This window comes from Elgaria multicarinata, chromosome 3 (genome assembly GCF_023053635.1).
Source record: "Elgaria multicarinata webbii isolate HBS135686 ecotype San Diego chromosome 3, rElgMul1.1.pri, whole genome shotgun sequence".
NCBI classification, from domain to species: domain Eukaryota; kingdom Metazoa; phylum Chordata; class Lepidosauria; order Squamata; family Anguidae; genus Elgaria; species Elgaria multicarinata.
Window position 1 is genome coordinate 162405029 of NC_086173.1, and position 23401 is coordinate 162428429.

At 46.8% G+C, this 23401-nt stretch overlaps 1 protein-coding gene across 1 annotated transcript in view; it reads right to left on the reverse strand.

Annotated features, from left to right (window-relative positions):
- Nucleotides 1-19082, reverse strand: part of LOC134395718 (uncharacterized) — a 39949-nt gene extending 20867 nt beyond the window's left edge. Inside the window, exons 1-5 of the mRNA XM_063121880.1 lie at nucleotides 18276-19082; nucleotides 16136-16265; nucleotides 12999-13106; nucleotides 9187-10260; nucleotides 2911-3668 (exon numbers count right to left, since the gene is read on the reverse strand). Coding sequence (XP_062977950.1) covers nucleotides 2911-3668; nucleotides 9187-10260; nucleotides 12999-13106; nucleotides 16136-16265; nucleotides 18276-19004 — 2799 coding nt within the window. The 5' untranslated portion in view covers nucleotides 19005-19082. The remainder of the gene's footprint in view (nucleotides 1-2910; nucleotides 3669-9186; nucleotides 10261-12998; nucleotides 13107-16135; nucleotides 16266-18275) is intronic.
- Nucleotides 19083-23401: the final 4319 nt, after the last annotated feature.

Here is a 23401-nt window from a genome sequence, read left to right on the forward strand (position 1 = left end):
GACGCCAGAACCGCCTTGCTCGATGAAAACGTCCATGGGGACGTCTTGCAATCTCATTCATTTTCCTTAAAAGTCAATTCGGCTGGGTTTAATGAGTTGCTCTCATATGCAAAGAGCCTCGTGTGGCGCAGAGCAGTAAAGCAGCAGTTTCTGCAGCTGAAACTCTCCCCACGGCCTGAGTTCGATCCCAGCGGAAGCTGGTTTCAGGCAGCCGGCTCGGGTCGACTCAGCCTTCCATCCTCCCGAGGTCGGTGAAATGAGTACCCAGCTAGCTGGGGGAAAGGTAATAACAGCCGGGGAAGGCAACGGCAAACCACCCCGCTATAAGGCCTGCCAAGAAAACATCAGCGAAAGCTGGCGTCCCTCCAAGAGTCAGTAATGACTCAGTGCTTGCACGAGAGGTTCCTTTCCTTTCCTTCTCATATGCAAGCGTGTACAGAATTACAGCACAGCAGAACATAGCATTTCATACTGGGCCCATTCAGAAGACAACTTAAGCCATGGCTTTAAACACGGTGGTTAAGCCAGAAATCCTGGCTGTGTTATTATTATGGTGCTGTACAGAGTAAAACAGTAAATGCAAGACTCTGCCGCATAGGCTTACAATCTAATAAAATCATAGTAAAACAATAAGGAGGGGAAGAGAATGCAAACAGGCACAGGGTAGGGTAAAACTAACAGTATAAAGTCTGCACAACATCAAGTTCAGAAGACACCTTAAACCAGTGGTTCCCAAACTTTTTCAGATAACCGCCCCCTTGGTTCCACAAACTCATGCCCAGTGCCCCCTACCCTACACTATAAAAATCATTATTCAGAATAGCGGTTTTCAACGACCCACTAAGGAAGATAATAACAATAAAATTCAAAACAATGACAATTAATTGAATATTTATTCAAAATCCGAAGCACCTGCCGCAGGCTTGCCAAGGGAGGGAGGGAGGGAAAGGAGAGTGAACGCCTCTGTTTTGCAGCCGGCGTGGCAGGACACACCAAGCAGGGTATTTCTCTTCATTAGCGTTTTGGTGCTTTTGAAACATTTCAATTCACCGTTAAAAGGACTCTTCTTAAACGGTATTAATACATGTGTGGATTCTTCCCCTATATGGCTTGGGACCTTCTCCCATAAAAATGTCCCTCGGTTTTAAGACCTTCTGGAGAGGTGCTTCTCAGAAAAGACCACCTCAAGCACCCCCCTGCCACCCCCTTGCCTCTTAACGCCCCCCTATGCAATCCCACTGCCCCCAAGGGGGCAGTACCGCCCACTTTGGGAACCACTGCATTAAACCATGGTGAGTAAGGCTTTTTGCTTTATTCACCATGGTTAAAGCTGTGGTTTAAGGTGTCTTCTGAACACAGCCTGGCTTTCTGGCTTAAACTGCCCAGAGAGCTGTAATCCGCCCAGAGAGCTTCAGCTATTGGGTGGTATAGAAATGCAATGAATAAATAAATAATCACCGTGGTTAAAGCCATGGTTTAAGGTGTCTTCTGAATGGGGTATCCATATTAAGCATTATAAGAAAAGGAATTGAGAATAAAACTGCCAGTATCATACTGCCTTTATACAAATCTATGGTGCGACCATGTTTAGAACCAGAACGTGTACAGTTCTGGTCACCACACCTAAGAAAGGATATTATAGAGCTGGAAAAAGTGCAGAAAAGGGCAACTCAAATGATGAAGGGGCTGGAGCATCTCCCCTACGAGGGAAGGTTACATCAGGTGGGATTGTTTAACTTGGAAAAAAGGAGGCTAAGGTGAGACATGATAGAGGTGTACAAAATTATGGAGAGAGGGAGATATTTTTCTCCCTCTCTCAAAATACTAAACCCAGGGTCATCCCGTGAAGCTGATGGGTGGGAGATTCAGGACAGATCAAAGGAAGTATGTCTTCACACAGCGCATAGTTAAAATTAAGGTGACCATATGAAAAGGAGGACAGGGCTCCTGTATCTTTAACAGTTGTACTGAAAAGGGAATTTCAGCAGGTGTCACTTGTATATATGGAGAACCTGGGGAAATGTCCTCTTCATTACAACAGTTAAAGCTGCAGGTGCCCTGCCCTCTTTTAAATCTGGTCACTTTAATATAGCTCTTGCACTTTAACTGTTGTGATGAAGAGGGAATTTCACCAAGTTATCCATATATGCAAATGACTCCTGCTGAAATTCGCTTTCCTATGCAACTGTTAAATTTATTTATTTATTTATTTATTTATTTACTACATTTCTATACCGCCCAATAGCCGGAGCTCTCTGGGCGGTTCACAAAAATTAAAACCATTTAAAAAAAGATACAGGAGCCCTGTCCTCCATTCCATATGGTCACCCTAGTTAAAATATGGAATTCTCTACCACAAGATGTAGTTATGGCCGCCAATATGGATGGCTTTAAAAGGGGGGTTGTATAAATTCCTGGAGGAGAAAAGGCTATAAATGGCTACTAGCCCTGATGGTTATGTGCTACGTCCGGTATCCGAGGCAGTAAGCTTATATACACCAGTTGCTGGGGAACATGGGCGTGGAGGATGCTACTGCACCATGTCCTGCTTTGTGGTTCCTGGTCGACAGCTGCCTGGCCACTGTGTGAACAGAATGCTGGACTAGATGGACCCTTGGTCTGATCCAGCAGGGCTCTTCTGATGTTCTTATTAGATATGGAACACAACAGGATTTACACCAACACAAAGCACTATGCCTCCTGAAGTGGAAAGTCAGTAACACTTTCAGATCCAGTTTACAGAGAAAAAAAACATGTCTGAGTAATATATTTTTTAAAAAAACAAAACACAGCCTGGGAACATCCCACCGGTTTTCTGCAATTCCTCTTCCCCACGCAGAGGTGGGATCTTGCTCCATGGCCACCACTAACCTTATACCTCTCTGGGTTTGGAGGATTAGACTGTCTCACCTGTTGTTCCCACCTCTCCGTTTCCTGCTGCCTCTGCAAGAAATCCTCAGCCAGGGCCACCGCTTGGGAGCAGCTATCTGGGCCACATTCCCTGACCCAGCTCTGGACCTCTGATGGCAGGATGGTCAGGAACTGCTCCAGGATCAGGAGCTCCAAAATCTGCTCCTTGGAGTGCCTCTCCACCTTCAGCCACCGACGGCAAAGTTCCTGGAGCCGGCTGTAGGCCCCTCTGGGACCGTCGGCCTCCTGGTAGCAGAAACGCCGGAAGTGCTGGCGCTGCTTCTCCCTGCTGATGGTGTCCCCTCGTAAAATGGCCGCCTTCACCTTCCCATAATCCTCTCTGTCTCCAGCCTCCAGGCCACTAAAGGCCCATTCAGCTTGTCCGCTGAGGGCCGGCTTGAGTCGGGCCGCCCACTCTTCCCCGGGCCACCGGCAAGCCTTGGCCACTTGCTCGAAGGAGGCCAGGAAGGCCTTGGCGTCGTCCCAGGGTGTGGGTTCCTCCGGCACCTGGGTAATCCCCCATCCCGAGTGAGGCGACTCCACCTCCTTCAGGAACTGCTGCCACTGAGCTTCCCAACACTGAAGGATCCCTTCGCCTGGCTCTTGCTTAACCTTTTGCTGCTGCGCCAATGTCCTTTTGGGGAATTTTCCGATACTCCCAGTCTGAACAACGTGAGGGCTTTTTCCTTCTCCCTCCGGCCCTTCCACCAGTTTGAGGCCTACCAGCGGTTCTTCCATTTTGAAGCCAGCGGCAACGCCTCAGCCGCTCACTCTCAGCCTCAGAGTCTCTCCGTAGGTCAAGAAGGAACACGCACAGCAGGTTACAGAGACTGACACAGGAGGGCTTTTTTTCCTGTGGGGCAGAAAAGGAGGAAGGAACACAGCTGAAAAACTTTCCATTCCCAGGCTATTTCAAGATAATCAGTCCCCCGTCCCGCCCAGCAATGATGCTCTCTGGGTGACTTTAAGCCAGTCACCGACTCTCAGCCTAGGCTACCTCACAGGGTTGTTGTGAGAATGAGATGGGGAGGAGGAGGGTTTTGGGTACGCCGTCTTCGGTTCCTTGGAGGAAAGGCAGGATATAAATGTGACATATAATTTTTTTTAAAATAAACCAGATGAAATGGAGAGGAGGAGGGTCATGTACACCTCCTTGGAGAAAAGAGCGGGATATAAATGTAACAAATGTGACGAATAAAATAAAATAAACCAGATGAAATGAAGAGGAGGAGGGTCATGTACACTTCCTTGGAGAAAAGAGCGGGATATAAATACAACAAATAACTAACCTATCAGTTGATTTATTTCTCAAATGTATATACTGCTGCCAAACAAAAATCAAAGTGGTAAACACCAGTTTATTCGCTCACTTGCTTCCCACAGGCCTGTGGGAATCAAGCAGGATGAAGAGGGAATGAAGAGGGAATTTGGACTCCACCAGTTCAGACAGAAGGAAGGGACTATAAGTAGGGTGACCCCTATGGAAAAGAGGCAGGGCTCCTGTGTCTTTAACAGCTGTATAGAAAAGGGAATGTCAGCAGGTGTCATTTGTATATATGGGGAACCTGGTGAAATGTCCTCTTCATCACACCAGTTAAAGCTGCAGGAGCTATACTACAGTGAGCAGATTTAAAAGAGGGCAGGGCACCTGCACCTTTAGCTGTTGTGACAAAGAGGGAATTTCACCAGGTGCTGCATATGCATACAAAGGACACCTGCTGACATTCCCTTTTCTATACAGCTGTTAAAGACACAGAAGCCCTGTCCTCCTTTCCATAGGGGTCACCCTACTTATAGTCCCTTCCTTCTGTCTGAACTGGTGGAATCCAAATAAAACTTGACCACCTTATCTGCTGAAACTCTTTTGCCAGGCGTAGGGGGTGCCCCCCCCCAAGTGTTTGGTGGACTGCAATTCCCATCAGCCCTAGCAAGCATGGCAGTGGTGAGGGATCATGGGAATTGCAGTCCTGTAACGCCACACTTTCCCCATCCCTGTGCTTTCTAGCCCCACAAATAATAGCAATACTAATAATAACCATAGAAACAATAATAATAATAATAATAAATAATCCTCACCCAATTTCTCAGAATCAGGCTTCTCACTCAGCACATCCATAAACTCCCTGTGTCATAACTGGAGGGAGAGAGAAAATAACCCCCTAAATACACTCCAAACCCCCCAAAACAGTCAGTTTCCGGGGGGGAGGGGGAAAAGGGACGGAACAGGAAAAAGGGCTTTCAGTGTTTACATCCTGGGTTAGTTGGAACACCACTTCCGCTTGCTCCCCTCTAGGAAACAGAAAGGTCCTCCCGGGAACTTTCTAGTTTTAACTCCTAGAGGGAATACTGACAGAAACAATATTTTTATTAGAACCGATAGAAAGGTCGCAAAGGAGTGAGCAAGCTTTAGAGTTTAACAGGAACCTTCCTCAGGTTAAATGAAGAAAGAACTATGAGGAAGACATAGGCCTGGTTCAGACCACGCGCTAAACCATGCTGCTTAACCACAAAATGGTTAAGGGAATGCCCTTAACCATTTTGTGGTTAAGCAGCATGGTTTAGCACGTGGTCTGAACCAGGCCTAAAAGTTAGTTGCTCAATAGAGCAGAGGAGCCGCCCTGCTCTGAAAAGGTGTGACAGGCTTAAGTTGACCCATCAGGCTGCTCTCTTTACAAGCCGAGTTAGTTTGTTCCGAAAGATGAATTGGATTCATTTTGATTGATTTGATCCATTCTTTCATTGAAAATAGGCAGACCCACCTTGCCACAGAATGACTGAAGTGTTATGGCCCCTCAGCAGGTGCCCAAACATGCCAACTCTTGACGCCAGCCCTGGTCAAAAACCTGCGATGGGCAACCTTTTGCGGAAGACAGGAAAATATAAATATCTATTTGAATAATTCGGGTCTTTGCCCCAGCTCTTAGAGAGAACGTTCAACAGTCTCTCTATGAACAGTTATTGTAACAGGATGTTTTAGTTATTGTTAGATTTTTTCAGTCATCCCTGTTCCCTCAAGTTGGCTCTTCCCAAGTAACCCCCACCATAATTTTTTTTAAAAAAACAGTGAAGAGATGAAGAGATTCTTTAGAGGGGTGTTTTATCACATGCTTGTGACTGGCCACTCACGGATCTTCATTTGACAACCTGCGGGTCTCCCGCTCCTTCTGACGTTTTTCACGCTACAAAATAAGACCCGGAAAACCCGTTTCTTCTTGGCTCTGATGAGAATTGGCGCCATTTCCTGCTGTGGGCAGGAGAGACTGTGCTATAAAAGTGAGAGACAGTGTGGTGTAGTAGCTAGAGTGTTGGACTGGGAGTCGGGGGAACCGGGTTCTAGCCCCCTCTCAGCCAAGGAAGCTCACTGGGTGACTGTGGGCCAGTCATAGGCTTTCAGCCCAGCCTACCTCACAGGGTTGTTGTTGTGAGGATAGAAATGGAGAGGATTATGTACGCCACCTTGGGTTCCTTGGAGGAAAAAAAGGAGGAGAGTTAGGATCTCACAGAGGAGGACCAGGATCTCTTCTCGGTCATCTCAGAGTGCAGGACACGGAATCATGGGCTCAAGTGACAGGAAGCCAGATTCCGGCTGGACATCAGGAAAAACATCCTGACGGTTAGAGCAGTAAGACAATGGAACCAGTGACCTAAGGAAGTTGTGGGCTCTTCTCCCACCCTAGAGGCCTTCAAGAGGCAGCCGGACAGCCATCTGTCAGGGATGCTTTGAGGTGGATTCCTGCATTGAGCAGGGGGTTGGACTCGATGGCTTTGTGGGCCCCTTCCAACTCTACTACTCTATGATTCTATAAGGTGGGATATAAATGTAATAATAATAATATATCCACTGAATGGGCCATGTGGTCATTCCTTGCTTCCTCTTCCTTCCCCGTGTGAAGAAAAAGGAAGCTGTTCATCCCTATTGTGGGATATAAGCAGGAGGCAGAGCGACGGTAGGGAAACACGATTCCCCCCCACCGCCCGCCCACATCTGAAAACGCTTGAAGAGGGACTGGAGAGTTCCCATTACACACCCAGCTGTGCAGTTCTACACTTCATCAAAGCATCCACAACCAGTACCCACCACCACCACCACCCGTGATGTATGGGTCGCACGACCGTGCTTGGCAGGTGCCCAACCATGACTTCCCATGATGCTGGTCCTGAAAGACGAAGACTAAATGTGTATGCCTGAAGCCCCTTCCATGGCCAGTCCTGGCCCCACCCGCCACGGCACTCCAGAAAGATTCCAAGCCGTCAGCGTGGTCCTCAATCTGAAAAATGGATGGAAATGGTGAAGAAGCAGATTTGGGCTAAACGTTAGGAGAGCAGCGGAGGCTGGTGGTTCCCATGTCAATGGGGCTGTGAATCCGCTCTGGGTTCCAGTTAGGACTCGAAAGGAGCTACCTGTCATGTCTAGCTCTGCTCCCCCTAGTTTGAAAGAAAGTGTTTCAGGTGATCAATCAGAATCAGACTCTGAAGTAGAGGAGGCGCCAGAAACAGGCCAGCCTGTACCAGTAGGGGAGAAAGCTCTCACAGGCTCTTCACCAACCCTCTCCAGAGCTGATCTCCTCAAGGGCAAACAATACACCGTCAGTGGGAAGCCAATATTCTTCCAAGGGGGAGAGCACAGAGAGGTTAGCCAATCCTAGAGTACGCTGCAGATTAAAACGGGTGGAGCGAAAGGAAGGCGAAAGAAAATCAGCCCGGCTGGCGTCCCGTCAGAAGCTGCCTCAGAACTAGTCTCTCTGAAGTTAACACGTCTTGGGAAAAGGCTTTCCATTCTTCTTGAACAGACAATTGTCTCGCTTAGTTTGCATAGTTTTGCCTAGGAGGAAAGTTCCAAGAGATTAGACTCTCTTCAGGTGGGAAGAAATGTTTATTGCTTAAATAAAGCTTTGTGGATTACTTAGCAGGCCTCGTTTTTTGTCTCCCAAGAAGGCAGGAGGTTTTTGAGAAACACAACACTACTGAAGGTGCTGAGTCCATTTGGGGGATACAGTTCAGCACCTTGGATAGCTCTTTTAAAGTTCTGACTGGTTCTGGTTGAAACCCAGAGCGGATTCAATGCTCCACTGACTTTGGAGCCACCAGCCTGCACTGGAACAGGCTCCCTCAAGAGTCACCATTGCTGGAAATATTTAAGCAGAGCTAGATTGGCAGTCAGGGGAGGGGGGAGGCAGCAGCAAGGGGAATACTGGAGGTATTGGGACCTTAGGCAGGCCGGATTTGGCCCGCAGACCTAAAGTTCAACACCCCCAATGCAGACCATTCAGCACATCTATTTTAATATTCATATGTAGGGTGGCCCTATGGAAAGCAGGACAGAGCTCCTGTATCTTTAACTGTTACATAGAAAAGGGAATTTCAGCAGGTGTCATTTGAATGCAGGCAGCACCTGGTGAAATTCCCTCTTCTTCCCAACAGTTAAAGTTGCAGGAGCCGTGTCCTCTTTTGTATCTGGTCAAGAGGGCAGGGCTCCTGCAGCTTTAGCTGTTGTGATGAAGAGGGAATTCCACCAGGCGTTGCATGCCTGCAAATGACACCTGCTGAAATTCCTTTTTCTATAGAACTGTTAAAGATACAGGAGCCCTGTCCTCCTTTCCATAGGGCCACCCTAACCAAGAACCTTCTGCATGCAAATCAGGTACCCTACGACTGTATGTAGCCCCCCCTCCACACACACACACAGAGTAGAATATGTTCTCGATCCTCCCAGAGTGCAGGACACGGAATAACGGGCTCAAGATAAAGGAAGCCAGATTCCAGCTGGACATCAGGAAAAACTTCCTGACTGTTAGAGCAGTATGACAATGGAATCAGTTACCTAGGGAGGTTGTGGGCTCTCCCCCACTAGAGGCCTTCAAGAGGCAGCTGGACAACCATCTGTCAGGGATGCTTTAGGGTGGATTCCTGCATTGAGCAGGGGGTTGGACTCGATGGCCTTGTAGGCCCCTTCCAACTCTGCTATTCTATGATTCTATGATTCTTGTAAGAAAAAACTTGGATGCACCTATTTGGGACAGTCAAGCATTCCTGGGTCATTTATTTGAAATTTCTTTGGGGACATCCATTTATTCGAAAAAGTTTGTTTGCTTAAGTGGAGGATAAATTAATTCCTAGATGCTCTTTTTATTTGACAAACTCCTACAATCAATCAACAAAGGTCTCTTTGATGGGTGAGATATGCAAAGGTAAGATGACAGCACCAATTGATATGGCTTTCCCCCCGCATGTGTCTTTTCACATCTGCGAAGACGTGCAGTTCATCCGTGGCTTAAAACATGTTCTCCTCCAAGTGGTGATTCCTGTGCACGAGGAGGAGCTGCTTACGACCGAAGCTTTTCCCGCAGTCGAGGCATTTGTAAGGTTTCTCCCCTGTGTGGGTTCTTTGATGTGAGGTAAGGCCGGCGCTCCAGCTGAAGGCCTTCCCGCACTCGAAGCATCGGTATGGCTTCTCGCCCGTGTGGATCCTCTGGTGCGAAGAGAGCTCCGCGCTCCGCCGGAAGCTCTTCCCGCACTCCGAGCACCGGTACGGCTTGTCCCGCTGGTGGATCCTGGAGTGCTGGATCAGGTATGACATGCAGCTGAACCTCTTCCCACAGACGGAGCACTTGTAGAGCTTCTCTCCCGTGTGGCTCCTCTTGTGCTGGATCAGCTGCGCGTTGCGCCCGAAGCTCTTCCCGCAGACCGAGCACTTGAACGGCTTCTCCTTGGTGTGGATCCGCTCGTGGAAAATAAGGTGCGACCTCTGACGGAAGGTTTTCGAGCAGGAGGAGCATTTGTAGGGCCTCTCCCCGGTGTGGGTTCGTTTGTGCAAGATCAGGTTTGAGCTGCAAGTGAACCTCTTCCCGCACACGGGGCATTTGTAGGGCCTGTCCCCCGTGTGCATCCTCCTGTGCCGGAGAAGGTACGAATTACAGCTGAAGCTCTTTCCACAGACCGAGCAGGCGTACGGCTTCTCCCCCGTGTGGATTCTCTCGTGGACAATGAGGTACGAGTTGCAACTGAAGCTCTTCCCGCAGACGGCGCAACTGAACGGCTTCTCCCCCGTGTGGATTCTTTCGTGCCGGATCAGGTGCGACTTGTCCCTGAAGGTTTTGAGGCAGGAAGCGCACTGGTGCGGCTTCTTCTTCCCTGCGTGCATCTGCTGGTGCCTCATGAGGTTGTCTTTACGGGTGAGGATCTTTCCGCACTCGCCGCACTGATAGGGCGTCTTGTGAATTTGAGCTCTTTTCCGTCTCAGGAGGGAAGGGATGTCCCTGGAGCTTCCGGGGGTCATCCCGTACCACTCCGCCGGCTCCAAGCTTTCCCGTTGTTTGCGTTGCCCTTCGCATGTTCTCATGGGGCTGCAATCTACAGGAAAGGAAAGGAAAGGAAAGGAAAGCTAGATGAGGAGAGCCCGGGCCGACTTGGGTTCAGCCCACATGAACTGCAGGAAAGCGACGATTGGACAAATTCATGGAGGAGAAGATTATCAACGGCTACTAGTCCTCATGGCCAGATGCTTCCTCCAGTATCAGAGGCAGTATCCCTATCTACACCAGCTGCTGGGGAACATGGGCGAGACAGGGGGACATGATAGCATTCTTCAAGGACTTGAAAAGTTGTCACACAGTGGAGGGCCAGGATCTCTTCTCGATCCTCCCAGAGTGCAGGACATGGAATAATGGGCTCAAGTTACAGGAAGCCAGATTCCAGCTGGACATCAGGAAAAACTTCCTGACTGTTAGAGCAGTACGACAATGGAATCAGTTACCTAAGGAGGTTGTGGGCTCTCCCACACTAGAGGCCTTCAAGAGGCAGCTGGACAACCATCTGTCAGGGATGCTTTAGGGTGGATTCCTGCATTGAGCAGGGGGTTGGACTCGATGGCCCTATAGGCTGCTTCCAACGCTACTATTCTAGGATTCTATGACGGTGCTGTTGCACTTATGTCCTGCTTCGTAGAATCATAGAATAGCAGAGTTGGAAGGGGCCTACAAGGCCATCGAATCCAAACCCCCTTTGTGGGTCCCTGGTCGAGAGCTGGTTGGCCACTGTGTGAACAGAGTGCTGGACTAGATGGACCCTTGATCTGATCCAGCAGGGCTCTTCTAGTGTTCTTATGTTCATCCAGTTTATAAATTTGCAGGTTAAAACAGCTGAGCGAAGGAAGATAGATGCTTTTGAACTATGGTGTTGGAGGAAAATCCTGAGAGTGCCTTGGACTGCAAGAGGATCAAACCAGTCCATACTCCAGGAAATAAAGCCAGACTGCTCACTTGAGGGAATGGTATTAAAGGCAAAACTGAAGTACTTTGGCCACATAATGAGAAGACAGGACACCCTGGAGAAGAGGCTGATGCTAGGGAAAGTGGAGGGCAAAAGGAAGAGGGGCCGACCAAGGGCAAGATGGAGGGATGATATTCTGGAGGTGACAGACTTGACCTTGGGGGAGCTAGGGGTGGCGACGGCCGACAGAAAGCTCTGGCGTGGGCTGGTCCATGAAGTCACGAAGAGTCGGAAGCGACTGAACGAATAAACAACACAAAAAGAGCTGCTGGTTGTTAATCCATGTTCCCTCATGGAGGTTTGACCTGTTCCTGATTGGTTCTGGATCAGGATACGTGTGTTATTGTAGCAGATTCTTATTTGTGACTGAAGCTGGTGTTTTCTACCGAAATGTTTCACATTTAAAATGTATATGTATATGTGTGTATGCGTGCATAGATATATTTTTAAATCTATAAATGTATAAACTGGATTTGCTACTGGCGGACATTTGTTTTGTTTTTTGAGAGCGGTACCGTGGACATCTGATCTCCTGCATATCGGTCGATAAGAACATAAGAAGCGCCCTGCTGGATCAGACCGAGGGTCCATCTAGTCCAGCACTCTGTTCACACAGTGGCTAACCAGCCATCGGCCAGGGACCAACAAGGCAGGACACGGTGCAAAAGCACACAGGCTTACTGCCTCAAATACTGGAGGTAGCACAGAACCATCAGGGCTAGCAGCCCTTGATAGCCTTCGCCTCCAGGAATTTATCCAACCCCCTTTTAAAGCCATCCCATTTGGTGGCCATCACTACATCTTGTGATAGAGAGTTCCAAAATTTAACTATGCACTGTGTGAAGAAGTCCTTCCTTCTATTTGTCCTGGATCTCCCACCCATCAACTTCATGGGATGACTCCTTTGGGTTCTAGTATTTTGAGAGAGGGAGAAAAATGTCTCCCTGTCCGCATTCTCCACACCAGGCATCATTTTGTACACCTCTATCTTGTCTCCCCTCAGCCTCCTTTTTTCCAAGCTAAACAATCCCAGCTGTTGTAACCTTCCCTCATAGGGGAGATGCTCCAGCCCCTTCATCATTTTACTTGCCATTTTCTGCACTTTTTCCAGCTCTACAATAACCTTTATTAGGTGTGGTGACCAGAACTGTATTTATTTATTTGTTACATTTTTATACCGCCCAATAGCCAAAGCTCTCTGGGCGGTTCACAAAAATTAAAACCATAATAAAACAACCCACAGGTTAAAAACACAAATACAAAATACAGTGTAAAAAGCACCACCAGCATAAAACCATGCAGCAAAAATTGATATAAGATTAAAATACAGAGTTAGAGCAGTAAAATTTAAATTTATGTTAAAATTAAGTGTTAAAATACTGAGAGAATAAAAAAGGTCTTCAGCTGGCGACGAAAGGAGTACAGTGCAGGCGCCAGGCAGACCTCTCTGGGGAGCTCATTCCACAGCCAGGGTGCCACAGCGGAGAAGGCCCTGCTCCTAGTAGCCACCTGCCTCACTTCCTTTGGCAGGGGCTCAGTATTCTAAGTGTGGTAGCACCATAGATTGGTAGAAGCATGTGGGACCTATAACAAAATGTTGTAGCGTGGAGTTACAACCCCCCTACTCCATTCCACTTCCCCCAATCAACAGTCATATGTATTCAGTCTCTTACCACCAGGGATTCTTTGCTGAACTGTAGTATTGTTGACATCTTTGTGGTCTCCTCTACAAGGAAAGGCCTCACACGCCCTCTTGTCTGGCCAGGTTTCCTGATGGATATCTCGTCTGTGCCTCTTCTCGGAGAAGTTCTCCTGCTTACCCCACTGGGAGACACTCTCTTCTGCTCCCCCCATAGGGAGCCCTGTGTGCTCCAAACCATCCGGCATGTATTTCTCCTCCTCGCAAACATTCAAGCACACTTTAGCAGCTGGGGGAAAGAGAGAAGCCCAGTCACAAAAGTCAAATAGTCCCCAGCCAAGAGAAAAACGGAAACACACTGGAAAAGAGAATGTTTGCCCTAGAGGGGCTTGTACGTAATGAAATTAAATAAGATTAGCAATATGATTCCTTATGCATGATGCCGCTTCCGTTTAGATGGAGAAAAAGTCCTACAGTTCCCAGCATTCCCCAGGCAGCCTTGCTCAGGATGCGGCAGCAAGTGTGTGAGACTTAGGGCTCATCTACACCAAGCAGGATATTCCACTATGAAACCGGTATGAAAGCAGAATATAAAAGGCAGGAGCCACACAACTGCTTTATAGCGGTATTGAAGTGCACAGACAACTGCCCATTGACACATACCATATACCGCTTTCATACTGCTATATGCTGCTTGGTGTGGCTCCTGCCTTTTATATACTGCTTTCATAGTGGAATATCCTGCTTGGTGTAGATGAGGCCTTAGAATCATAGAACCAAAGAATAGTAGAGTTGGAAGGGGCCTATAAGGCCATCGAGTCCAACCCCCTGCTCAATGCAGGAATCCACCTTCAAGCATCCCTGACAGGTGGTTGTCCAGCTGCCCCTTGAAGGCCTCTAGTGTGGGAGAGCCCACAAACTCCATAGGTCATTGGTTCCATTGTCGTACTGCTCTAACAGTCAGGAAGTTTTTCCTGATGTCCAGCCGGAATCTGGCTTCCTGTAACTTGAGCCCGTTATTCCGTGTCCTGCACTTTGGGAGGATCGAGAAGAGATCCTGGCCCTCCTCTGTGTGACAACCTTTCAAGTATTTGAAGAGTGCTATCATATCTCCCCTCAATCTTCTCTGGGCTAAACATGCCCAGTTGTTTCAGTCTCTCTTCATACAGCTTTGTTTCCAGACCCCTGATCATCCTGGTTGCCCTCCTCTGAACACGCTCCAGCTTGTCTGTGTCCTTCTTCAATTGTGGAGCCCAGAACTGGACGCAATACTCTAGATGAGGCCTAACCAGGGCCGAATAGAGAGGAACCAGTACCTCACGCGATTTGGAAGCTATACTTCTATTAATGCAGCCCAAAATAGCATTTGCCTTTTTTGCAGCCATATCGCACTGTTGGCTCATATTCAGCTTGTGATCTACAACAATTCCAAGATCCTTCTCATTTGTAGTGTTGCTGAGCCAAGTATCCCCCATCTTCATAGAATCATAGAATAGCAGAGTTGGAACACACTGGTATGAATGGACTGACGTCTGAGTAAGGATGTCAGGATAATCCATTTGTGGGTGGGGAAAGAACTTGGTTTGGACTTTGGTCCATTTTCCATTGCAGAGCCTGACTTAATCATAGAATCATAGAACCATAGAATAGCAGAGTTGGAAGGGGCCTACAAGACCATCGAGTCCAATCCCCTGCTCAGGGCAGGAATCCACCCTAAAGCATCCCTGACAGATGGTTGTCCAGCTGCCTCTTGAATGACTCTAGTGTGGGAGAGACCACAACCTCCCTAGGTAACTGGTTCCATTGTCGTACTGCTCTAACAGTCAGGAAGTTTTTCCTGATGTCCAGCTGGACATCTTGTAACTCTGCATTTGATTTCTTTTTCCTAGATGTAGAACTTGGCATTTATCCCTATTAAATTTCATTCTGTGGTTTTCAGCCCAACTTCTCAGTGGTGGCTCTCCAATTATGAAACGATTTCCCCAACAAGGTCCACCTGGTGCCATCATTGTTTTCTTTTTGATGCCATGTTAAAACTGACCTCTTCCCTTGTGCATTTGGCAGCATATCCTGAGTTTTTAATCAGGTCCTAGATTGCCTTTGGCTGATGGTTTAAAAATCGTTCTTAGATACGTGTCGTCAGTGTGTGTGCTATCTGTTTATGTTTTATGTAAATGGTTTTGGAACTTTGTATAATGTATTTTAATGGTTTTTCATTTTTGCAAACTGCATGGAGAGCTTCAGCTATGGGGCAGTATAGAAATATAATAAATGAAATAGGATTGTGTCCTAAAATACAATTTAATAACGTAATATAAAACCATAACCACACAAAATTCCAAAATATTTTTGCACAATCGTAAACATGCAGGCAGCCCCTTGACATATAAGCTGATCTGTTGTCAAGGGGCGGGGGCAGGTTTCATTGGCCAGTGCTGCTTATTTCTTCTCTTGGTGGGTTTTTCAATTGATTCTGGGCACCACACTTCAAGCTGGAGCGTGTTCAGAGGAGGGCAACCAGGATGATCAGGGGTCTGGAAACAAAGCCCTATGAAGAGAGACTGAAAGAACCGGGCATGTTTAGCCTGGAGAAGAGAAGATTGAGGGGAGACATGAGAGCACTCTTCAAATACTTAAAAGGTTGTCCCACAGAGGAGGGCCAGGATCTCTTCTCGATCCTCCCAGAGTGCAGGACACGGAATAACAGGCTCAAGTGACAGGAAGCCAGATTCTGGTTGGGCATCAGGAAAAACTTCCTGACTGTTAGAGCAGTATGACAATGGAACCAGTTACCTAGGGAGTTTGTGGGCTCTCCCATACTAGAGGCCTTCAAGAGGCAGCTGGACATCCATCTGTCAGGAATGTTTTAAGTGGATTCCTGCATTGATCAGGGGGGTGGACTTGATGGCCTTATAGACCCCTTCCAACTCTACTATCCTATGATTCTATGATTTGTTCTCTATCCTGTTGGAATGAAAATTTTGCTTTTATTCATGAGTTTACTGTTGGCAGCATCCAGCACCATTTTTTGGGTGGGAAAGCAGGATAGGAATTAAATGCATGCCACTGAGCTGCAGGGCCCCAATCCCTGACTGACATAAGAACATAAGAAGTTCCCTGCTGGATCAGACCAAGGGTCCATCTAGTCCAGGACTTTGTTCACACAGTGGCCACCCAGCCATCGGCCAGGGATGAACAAGCAGGACATGGTGCAACAGCACCCTCCCACCCATGTTCCCCAGCAACTGGTGCACACAGCCTTACCTAAGTCTTGAAACTGCCACCCTCCCCAAAGACCTGGAAACAAGCAGGCCTTACCTAGCAGACCGGTCTCCCCATTGTCGTCCTCCTCTTTAGTTTCCACACAGAGCTGCCTCTGCCCGGTGTCAGTGGGAGCCTGGCTCGCCCCAGAGAAACTGACAGCCGCCTCAGCAAGCAGCGTTAGCACCTGAAACAGAGGAGAGGAGCCCTTTTAGGAAGAAGGCTCAGAGGACACTGAGGACACCATGGCTCCTATTGCCACTGTGAGAAGCCTTTGATGAAGACCGGCAGCCCCTGAGACAGGGATAGGGAACTGCCATCCAACAAGCTCCTTCAGCCGTTATCTCCAACCAGTGATTGGAGATAACGGGGTATTTAAAGGCCATTAAATTCGCCAAGTTTGCACATTGTTTTAACGGTTTTAATTGTTTTTACTGCTTTTAAATTATATACTGGTTTTAACTTGATTCATGGTTTAATTTTTTTTTAGCTGTGTATATTTATTGTTTTATATTGTATGATTTCATCTGTATGCCGCCCTGAGATCCTAGTGATATAGGGCAGGATACAAATGTTTAAAATATATAAATAAATAAATAAATATTAAAACACTGGAAGGACAAACACGCATTTTCTATAATGCAATAGACTGATATATTTGAACGGGTGGCACATAGACGCCACCTTTGAATGGATACTTATTTGGATATTTGGTCCGCTTTTGCTGAAGCCCATGTATAGTTGCTAGGAAACTTTGCTGTTTTAATTCCATATTTCAACCTATATCAATTTTTGCTGTGTGGTTTTAATCCCGTTTGTGCTTTTTATATTGTATTTTGTATTCATGTTTTTAAATTGTTGGTTGTTTTTATGCTTTTCATTGTTTAAATTTTTGTGAACCGCCCAGAGAGCTTCGGCTATTGGGAGGCATAAAAATGTAATAAATAAATAAATAAATAAATAGGAAGTTCTATGCATTTCATACAAAACCATGTACGCATACTAAAACACGGTAGGGAGAGGAATTCGGGTCCCTGTGGGTACCACATTGGTGCCTGGGGGACCACCCTGGCGCCCACATGAACCACGTTTACACCATTCCCCTAGGGTGACCATATTTTGGAAACCAAAAAGGAAGACAATATGGCCGCCCTCAGGAGGCGTGGCCACCCCAACATGCCCACCCCCAAGGCGTGGCCAACTCAACATGTCTGGCCCACAAGGGGGCGTGGCCTCTGACACATTAATTTGTTTATTTATTATTGCATTTATATCCCACCTTTTTTCCTCCAAGGAACCCAAGGTGGTGTACATAATCCTCCTCCTCTCCACTTTATCCTCACAACAACAACCCTGTGAGGTGGGTCGGGCTGAGAGTCTGTGACTGGCCCAAAGTCCCCCAGTGGGTTTCCATGGCCATGTGGGGCCTAGAACCCGGATCTCCTGGCTCCCAGTTCAACACTTTAGCCACTACGTCACACTGGCTCTCACACATGTCTAATTCTACACCTTACAATTCAGACACAAATGTAGTTCTGGAAAACTATCTTCAATATAATTTCTAAGGCCACTGATCAGATAATCTTGCCAGAACCAAGCCTGTCCCTGCTGTCCCTGCCCAATGCTCTAAAACCCTCCCTTACCCATAAAGAATTGGTATTTATTCTCCTTACGGCAGCTCGTTTAGAAATCGCCGAACACTGGAAGGATGCGAAGGGCCCTACACTCACTGGATGGAAAGGGAAAGTGTGGGATATAGCCTGCTCTGAAAAATTAACCTACCACCGCAGAGTCTCGTCGGGCCAACTTAGCTATGACCCATTCAATGAAATATGGTCTCATTTTCTCGATTACATCAATGGTACAGATGTGGCATCCAACTCTGGTTTAACAAATCTTCCTCTGACCACAGTAAATTGAAGGAAACAAGCTCGGTTCGGCATCTACAGAAATCGTGTTTATGTATTTATTAGAAACGCTGTCTGACTTGTATGTTTTTATATATATTTTTAACTTTTTTAAACCGCTTTGTTAAATAGAGTTTAATAAATAATTTTTTTAAAAAAATGTAAATATTCCCCACCCCAATATAATTCCTTGTGCCATGGAGATAATATTTTATTTATCATTCCACACACACACACACACACACAATGATCCTGGCTCCCTCACGCTCACCTGCCCAAAACCTTCTCACCTGTTTCTCCACCCTTTCAGCATCGCTCTGCAGGAAATCCTCAGCCAGAGCCACCGCCTGGGCACACGTCTCTGGGCCCCATTGCCTGACCCAGCTCTGGATGTCCGCCGGAAGGACGGTCAGGAACTGCTCCAGGACCAGCACCTCCAAGATCTGCTCTTTGGTGTGTCTCTCGATTTTCAGCCACCCCTGGCAAAGTTCCCGGAGTCTCCTATAAGCCCCTCTGGGGCCTTCGGCCTCCTGGTAGCAAAAGCTTCTGAAGTGCTGGCGCTGCTTCTCCCGCCTCAGGCCGTCCCACCGCAAGATGGCCACCTTCACCTTCCCATAATCCTCTCTGTCTCTGGCCTCCAGGCTGCTAAAGGCCTGCTTGGCTCCTCCGGTGAGGGCGGGCAGGAGCCGGACTGCCCACTCTGTCCTGGGCCACTGGCAGGCCTTGGCCACTTGCTCAAAGGTGGCTAGGAAAGACTTAGGGTCGCCCCATGGTTTGGGCTCTTCTGGTAATGGTGGGGTTGCCCAGTGTGGCTGAGGGCACTCCACAGTCTTCAGGAACTCCTGCCACTGGGCTTCCCAGTGCTGAAGGAGGCCCTCGCAGGGTTCCTGTTTCACCAGAGTTCCTTCTGGTATTCTCTGAAGGACGTCTCCGAGACTTCCGGCCTGGGGGTCTTTCCCACATCCCTGGGCCCCTTCCCCTTGCACACAGCCCGCTGACTCCTGCTGCTCCATTTTCATGCTGGCTGCACCTTGGCCGATCCAGAAATTTCAAGGGCTCATGGTAAAACCACCGAGCTGTGGGCGATGCTGCCACATCTTAGATGGTCACGAGGAAGTTTCTCCCTGGGCTTAACAGAAGAGCAACACGTTTAAGAACAGGCCAAAACAGACATTATTTTTAGGAGTATTTAGCACAGGGGTTTTTGGGTACAGTGGAGGCTGGTGACGCCAATTTCAGTGGGGCTATAAATCCCTTCTGGGTTTCAGTCGGAACAAGCCAGAACTCTAAAGGCGCTATCCATGGTACTGGACATTAGCCTCCCAAATAGGCTCAACATCTTGGATAGCTCCTCCTGGCTGGTTCTGGCTGAAATCCAGAGTGATTTCACAGCCCCACTGAAATTGGAGGCACCCGCCATTCAGCCTAAAGCCCAGATTCCATTTCAAATAAGTGTTTGGGATTTCAGTGGTGGGCAGGACCAGAATACCAAAGCTACCAGCCTATTTTACCAGTTTAAACTTCTTACTGCCAATCTTTAAAATCTTAAAAACCTGAAACCTTAAAAATTCATCAGCCAATGTTATCAAATTTGTTAACAGCAGCAAAGAGGATAATAGCCAAGAACTGGAAAAATAGAAAACCAAAGAATGGTTTATTAAAGTGTGGCAAATTGCACAATTATTGAAAATTAGTGAAGTAGTGTGGTTAAGAGATGGGCAGATTTACAGAGGGTTTCCCCCTGTCTAATCATGGCTAAAACTGAACTGACCAGGAAAGCAACCAGTGAAACAATCACTAACAAGAAAAACTCCTGGTAGTGCCCAAGATCTGAGAGTCCCAGTCCATGATGGCTGTGAATTAGTATCATAGCACCTGGTCTCAGGAGCTCCTTAGCCCTCAAATTAGATAGACGCTGATCCTTCTGGGTTTTCGATGCCTACTAAAACCATACTTTTTCCAACAAGCATTCTCAGAAAGGTTATCCTGTCCTATTTATTTATTTATTTATTTATTACGTTTGTATACCGCCCCATAGCCGAAGCTCTCTGGGTGGTTTACATAGGATAAAAACACTTAAAAACAATATACACAAAAATAAAATCACAAAAACATACCATTTAAAACCACAAAAACAAATCCAGGCTCATTATATATTGCTAAATGCCTGGGAGAAGATAAAAGTCTTGACGTAGCGCTGAAAAGATGTCGGCGCCAGGCGGGCCTCGTCAGGGAGATCGTTCCGCAATTGGGGGGCCACCACAGAAAAGGCCCTCTCTCTTGTTGCCGTCCTCCAAGCTTCCCTTGGAGTAGGCATCCAGAGGAGGACCTTAGATGTTGAGCGCAGTGTACGGGTAGGTTCATGTCGGGAGAGGCGTTCCGTCAGGTCTTGTGGTCCCAAGCCATGTAAGGCTTTAGAGGTCAAAACCAGCACCTTGAATCGGAAACATACAGGCAGCCAATGCACGCAGGCCAGAGTGGGTCTTATATGTTCGAACCTTCTGGTCCTTGTTATCACTCTGGCTGCTGCATTTCGCACAAACTGCAGCTTCCGAACCGTCTTCAAAGGCAGCCCCACATAGAGCGCATTGCAGTAATCTAATTTGGAGGTTACCAGAGCATGGACAACTGAAGCTAGGTTATCCCTGTCCAGATAGGGGCGTAGCTGGGCCACCGACTGAAGCTGGTTGAAGGTACTCCATACCACCGAGTCTACCTGGGCCTCAAGTGACAGAGATGGTTCTAGGAGAACCCCCAAGCTACGAACCTGCTCCCTCAGAGGGAGAGCAACAGAAGTACACAGATTCTTTCATTATGATCTTAAACTGTACTTTTTGTGGTCTTTTAACGTTGGTGATTCATACATACTGTCAATGAAATAAATGAATTTCTTTTAATATTGACGATTCATACATATTGCCAATGAAATAAATGGATTTCTTTTGTCGGCGATTTATACATACTGCCAATGCAACAAATGAATTTCTTTTAATGTCAGCACTTCGTGCATATTGTCAATTAAATAAATAAATAGACCATAATGTAAATGATTCGTAAATATGGCTAATTAAATAACTAAACTGATTGTAATGTCAGCGATTCGTAAATACTGCTAAATAAACAAACTGGATGCCTTGTAAGTGATTCATACATATTGCTAATTAAATAAATGGTTTCATTTTAATGTGACTCAGACATAGTGCTAATTAAATAAATACGTTTCTTTTAATGTTAGCGATTCATACATATTGCTAATTAAATAAATTTATTTTAATGTAAGCAGTTCATACATATTGCTAATTAAATAAATTTATTTTAATGTATGCGGTTCATACATATTACTAATTAAATAAATTTATTTTAATGTAAGCGGTTCATACATATTGCTATTTAAATAAATTTGTTTCTTTCATTGTAAGCAACTCATATTGCTAATTATTGCTAATCACTGCTAGTTAGTTAATAAAATAATTAATTAGCAAATATTGCTAATGAATGAGTTAATAAAATAAACAGATGAGGATTGCACAGCCACCCCCTTCCTGGCCTCGTTTAAGAGCGTCTTGGTGGGTAGAAACCAGCATTATCAGCCATTATCAACCTGCCCCCCTCCAAATGGGTTGGAACCACAACTCCCATCGTCCCCAGCTAGAATGACCAGTTTGGAAGAGGGGGGTTGCAAGCAGCTCAACACATCTGGAAGGTGCAGCTGCAGAAAATGAACCTTTAAAATAAAAATACATGGGGGAGGAGGAGGAGGAGGCTTTTTCCAACTCACCCGACAGACCACCAAGCCACGATCCTTGCAGAAATTGCACTACAAATCAAAGCATTCACAGAAAGACACACTTTCCGGAGGGGGGGGGGAGAGGGGGACGCGCTGGGGGGGGGGTGTTTTTACCCCCAAAAAAAACAGGAAGAGGGGAGTGTTCAATCCAGTATTAGGTCCTCCCTAGGAAATGCAAGCTCTTTTTATTTAACTCTTTGTGCATCTCAGTCCCCAAACCCACAAAGATGAGGACTGAAAAGGGGGTGGTGTGTGCAATATCTCTCTCTCTCTCTCTCTCTCTCTCACACACACACACACACACACACACACACACACAGACACCTGGCACGTTTTGCTTGGCATCACCCTCGCAACACCACATCACACCAATCCTTTTCCAGCTTCATTGGCTGCCAGTCCAGGTCCGGGCCGATTCAAAGTGCTGGTATTGACATTTAAAGCCCAAAATGGCTTGGGGCCAGGCTATCTGAAGGAACACCTCCTCCCGTATGTACCTGCCCGGACCCTAAGGTCATCCTCAGGGGTCCTTCTCCGTGAGCCCCTGCCAAAAGAAGTGAGGCAGGTGGCTACCAGGAGCATGGCCTTCTCTGCTGTGGCACCCCGGCTGTGGAATGAGCTCCCTAAGGAGGTTCGCTTGGCACCTACATTATATGCTTTTAGATGCCAGGTGAAGACCTTTTTATTCTCCCAGCATTTTAACAAGTCTATAAATAAATTTTAACTTGGTGTTTTAAATTTGTAATTTTGCATTGCTGCTGTTTTTATCTGGTTGAGCTTTTATATTGTATTTTATATTATGGTTTTATACTGTTGTTTTATACTTTGAATGTTTTTAATTTTTGTGAACTGCCCAGAGAGCTCCGGCTATTGGGCGGTATAGAAATGCAATAAATAAATAAATAAATAATAAAGGGAAATAGGATGTCACTAGGGTGACCCTATGAAAAGGAGGACAGGGCTCCTGTATCTTTCACAGTTGTTCTGAAAAGGAAATTTCAGCAGGTGTCATTTGCATGCACGCAGCACCTGGTGAAATTGCCTCTTCATCACAGCAGTTAAAGCTGCCCTCTTTAAAATCTGGTCACTCTAGTATAGCTCCTGCAGCTGTATCTTTAACAGTTGCATAGAAAGGAGGGCAAGGCACCTGCAGCTTTACCTGTGGTGATGAAGAGGGAATTTCACCAGGTTCCTCATATATACAAATGGCACCTGCTGAAATTCCCTTTTCTGTGCAACTGTTAAAGATGCAGGAGCCCTGTCCTCCTTTTCGTATGGTCACCCTAGATATCACATGCTTGAAAAAGTCTTATCTGTGCCAATACTATACATGTCTACCTAGAAGTAAGCCTCTTCGAGTAAGCACCATTGAATGCTTAGACAAGAGTGGGGGAAATCCTACAATTTCCAGCATGCTCCAGTCAGCCATGCTGGTTAGGGCATGCTGGGAGTTGTAGGACTTTTTTCTGTCAAAGAGGCATGGGATTGCACCTCAGCCTAAGGGTGACCCTATGGAAAGGAGGAGAGGGCTCCTGTATCTTTAACGGTTGTATTGAAAGGGGAATTTCAGCAGGTGTCCTTTGCAGGCACGCAGCACCTGGTGAAATTGCCTCTTCATCACAACAGTTA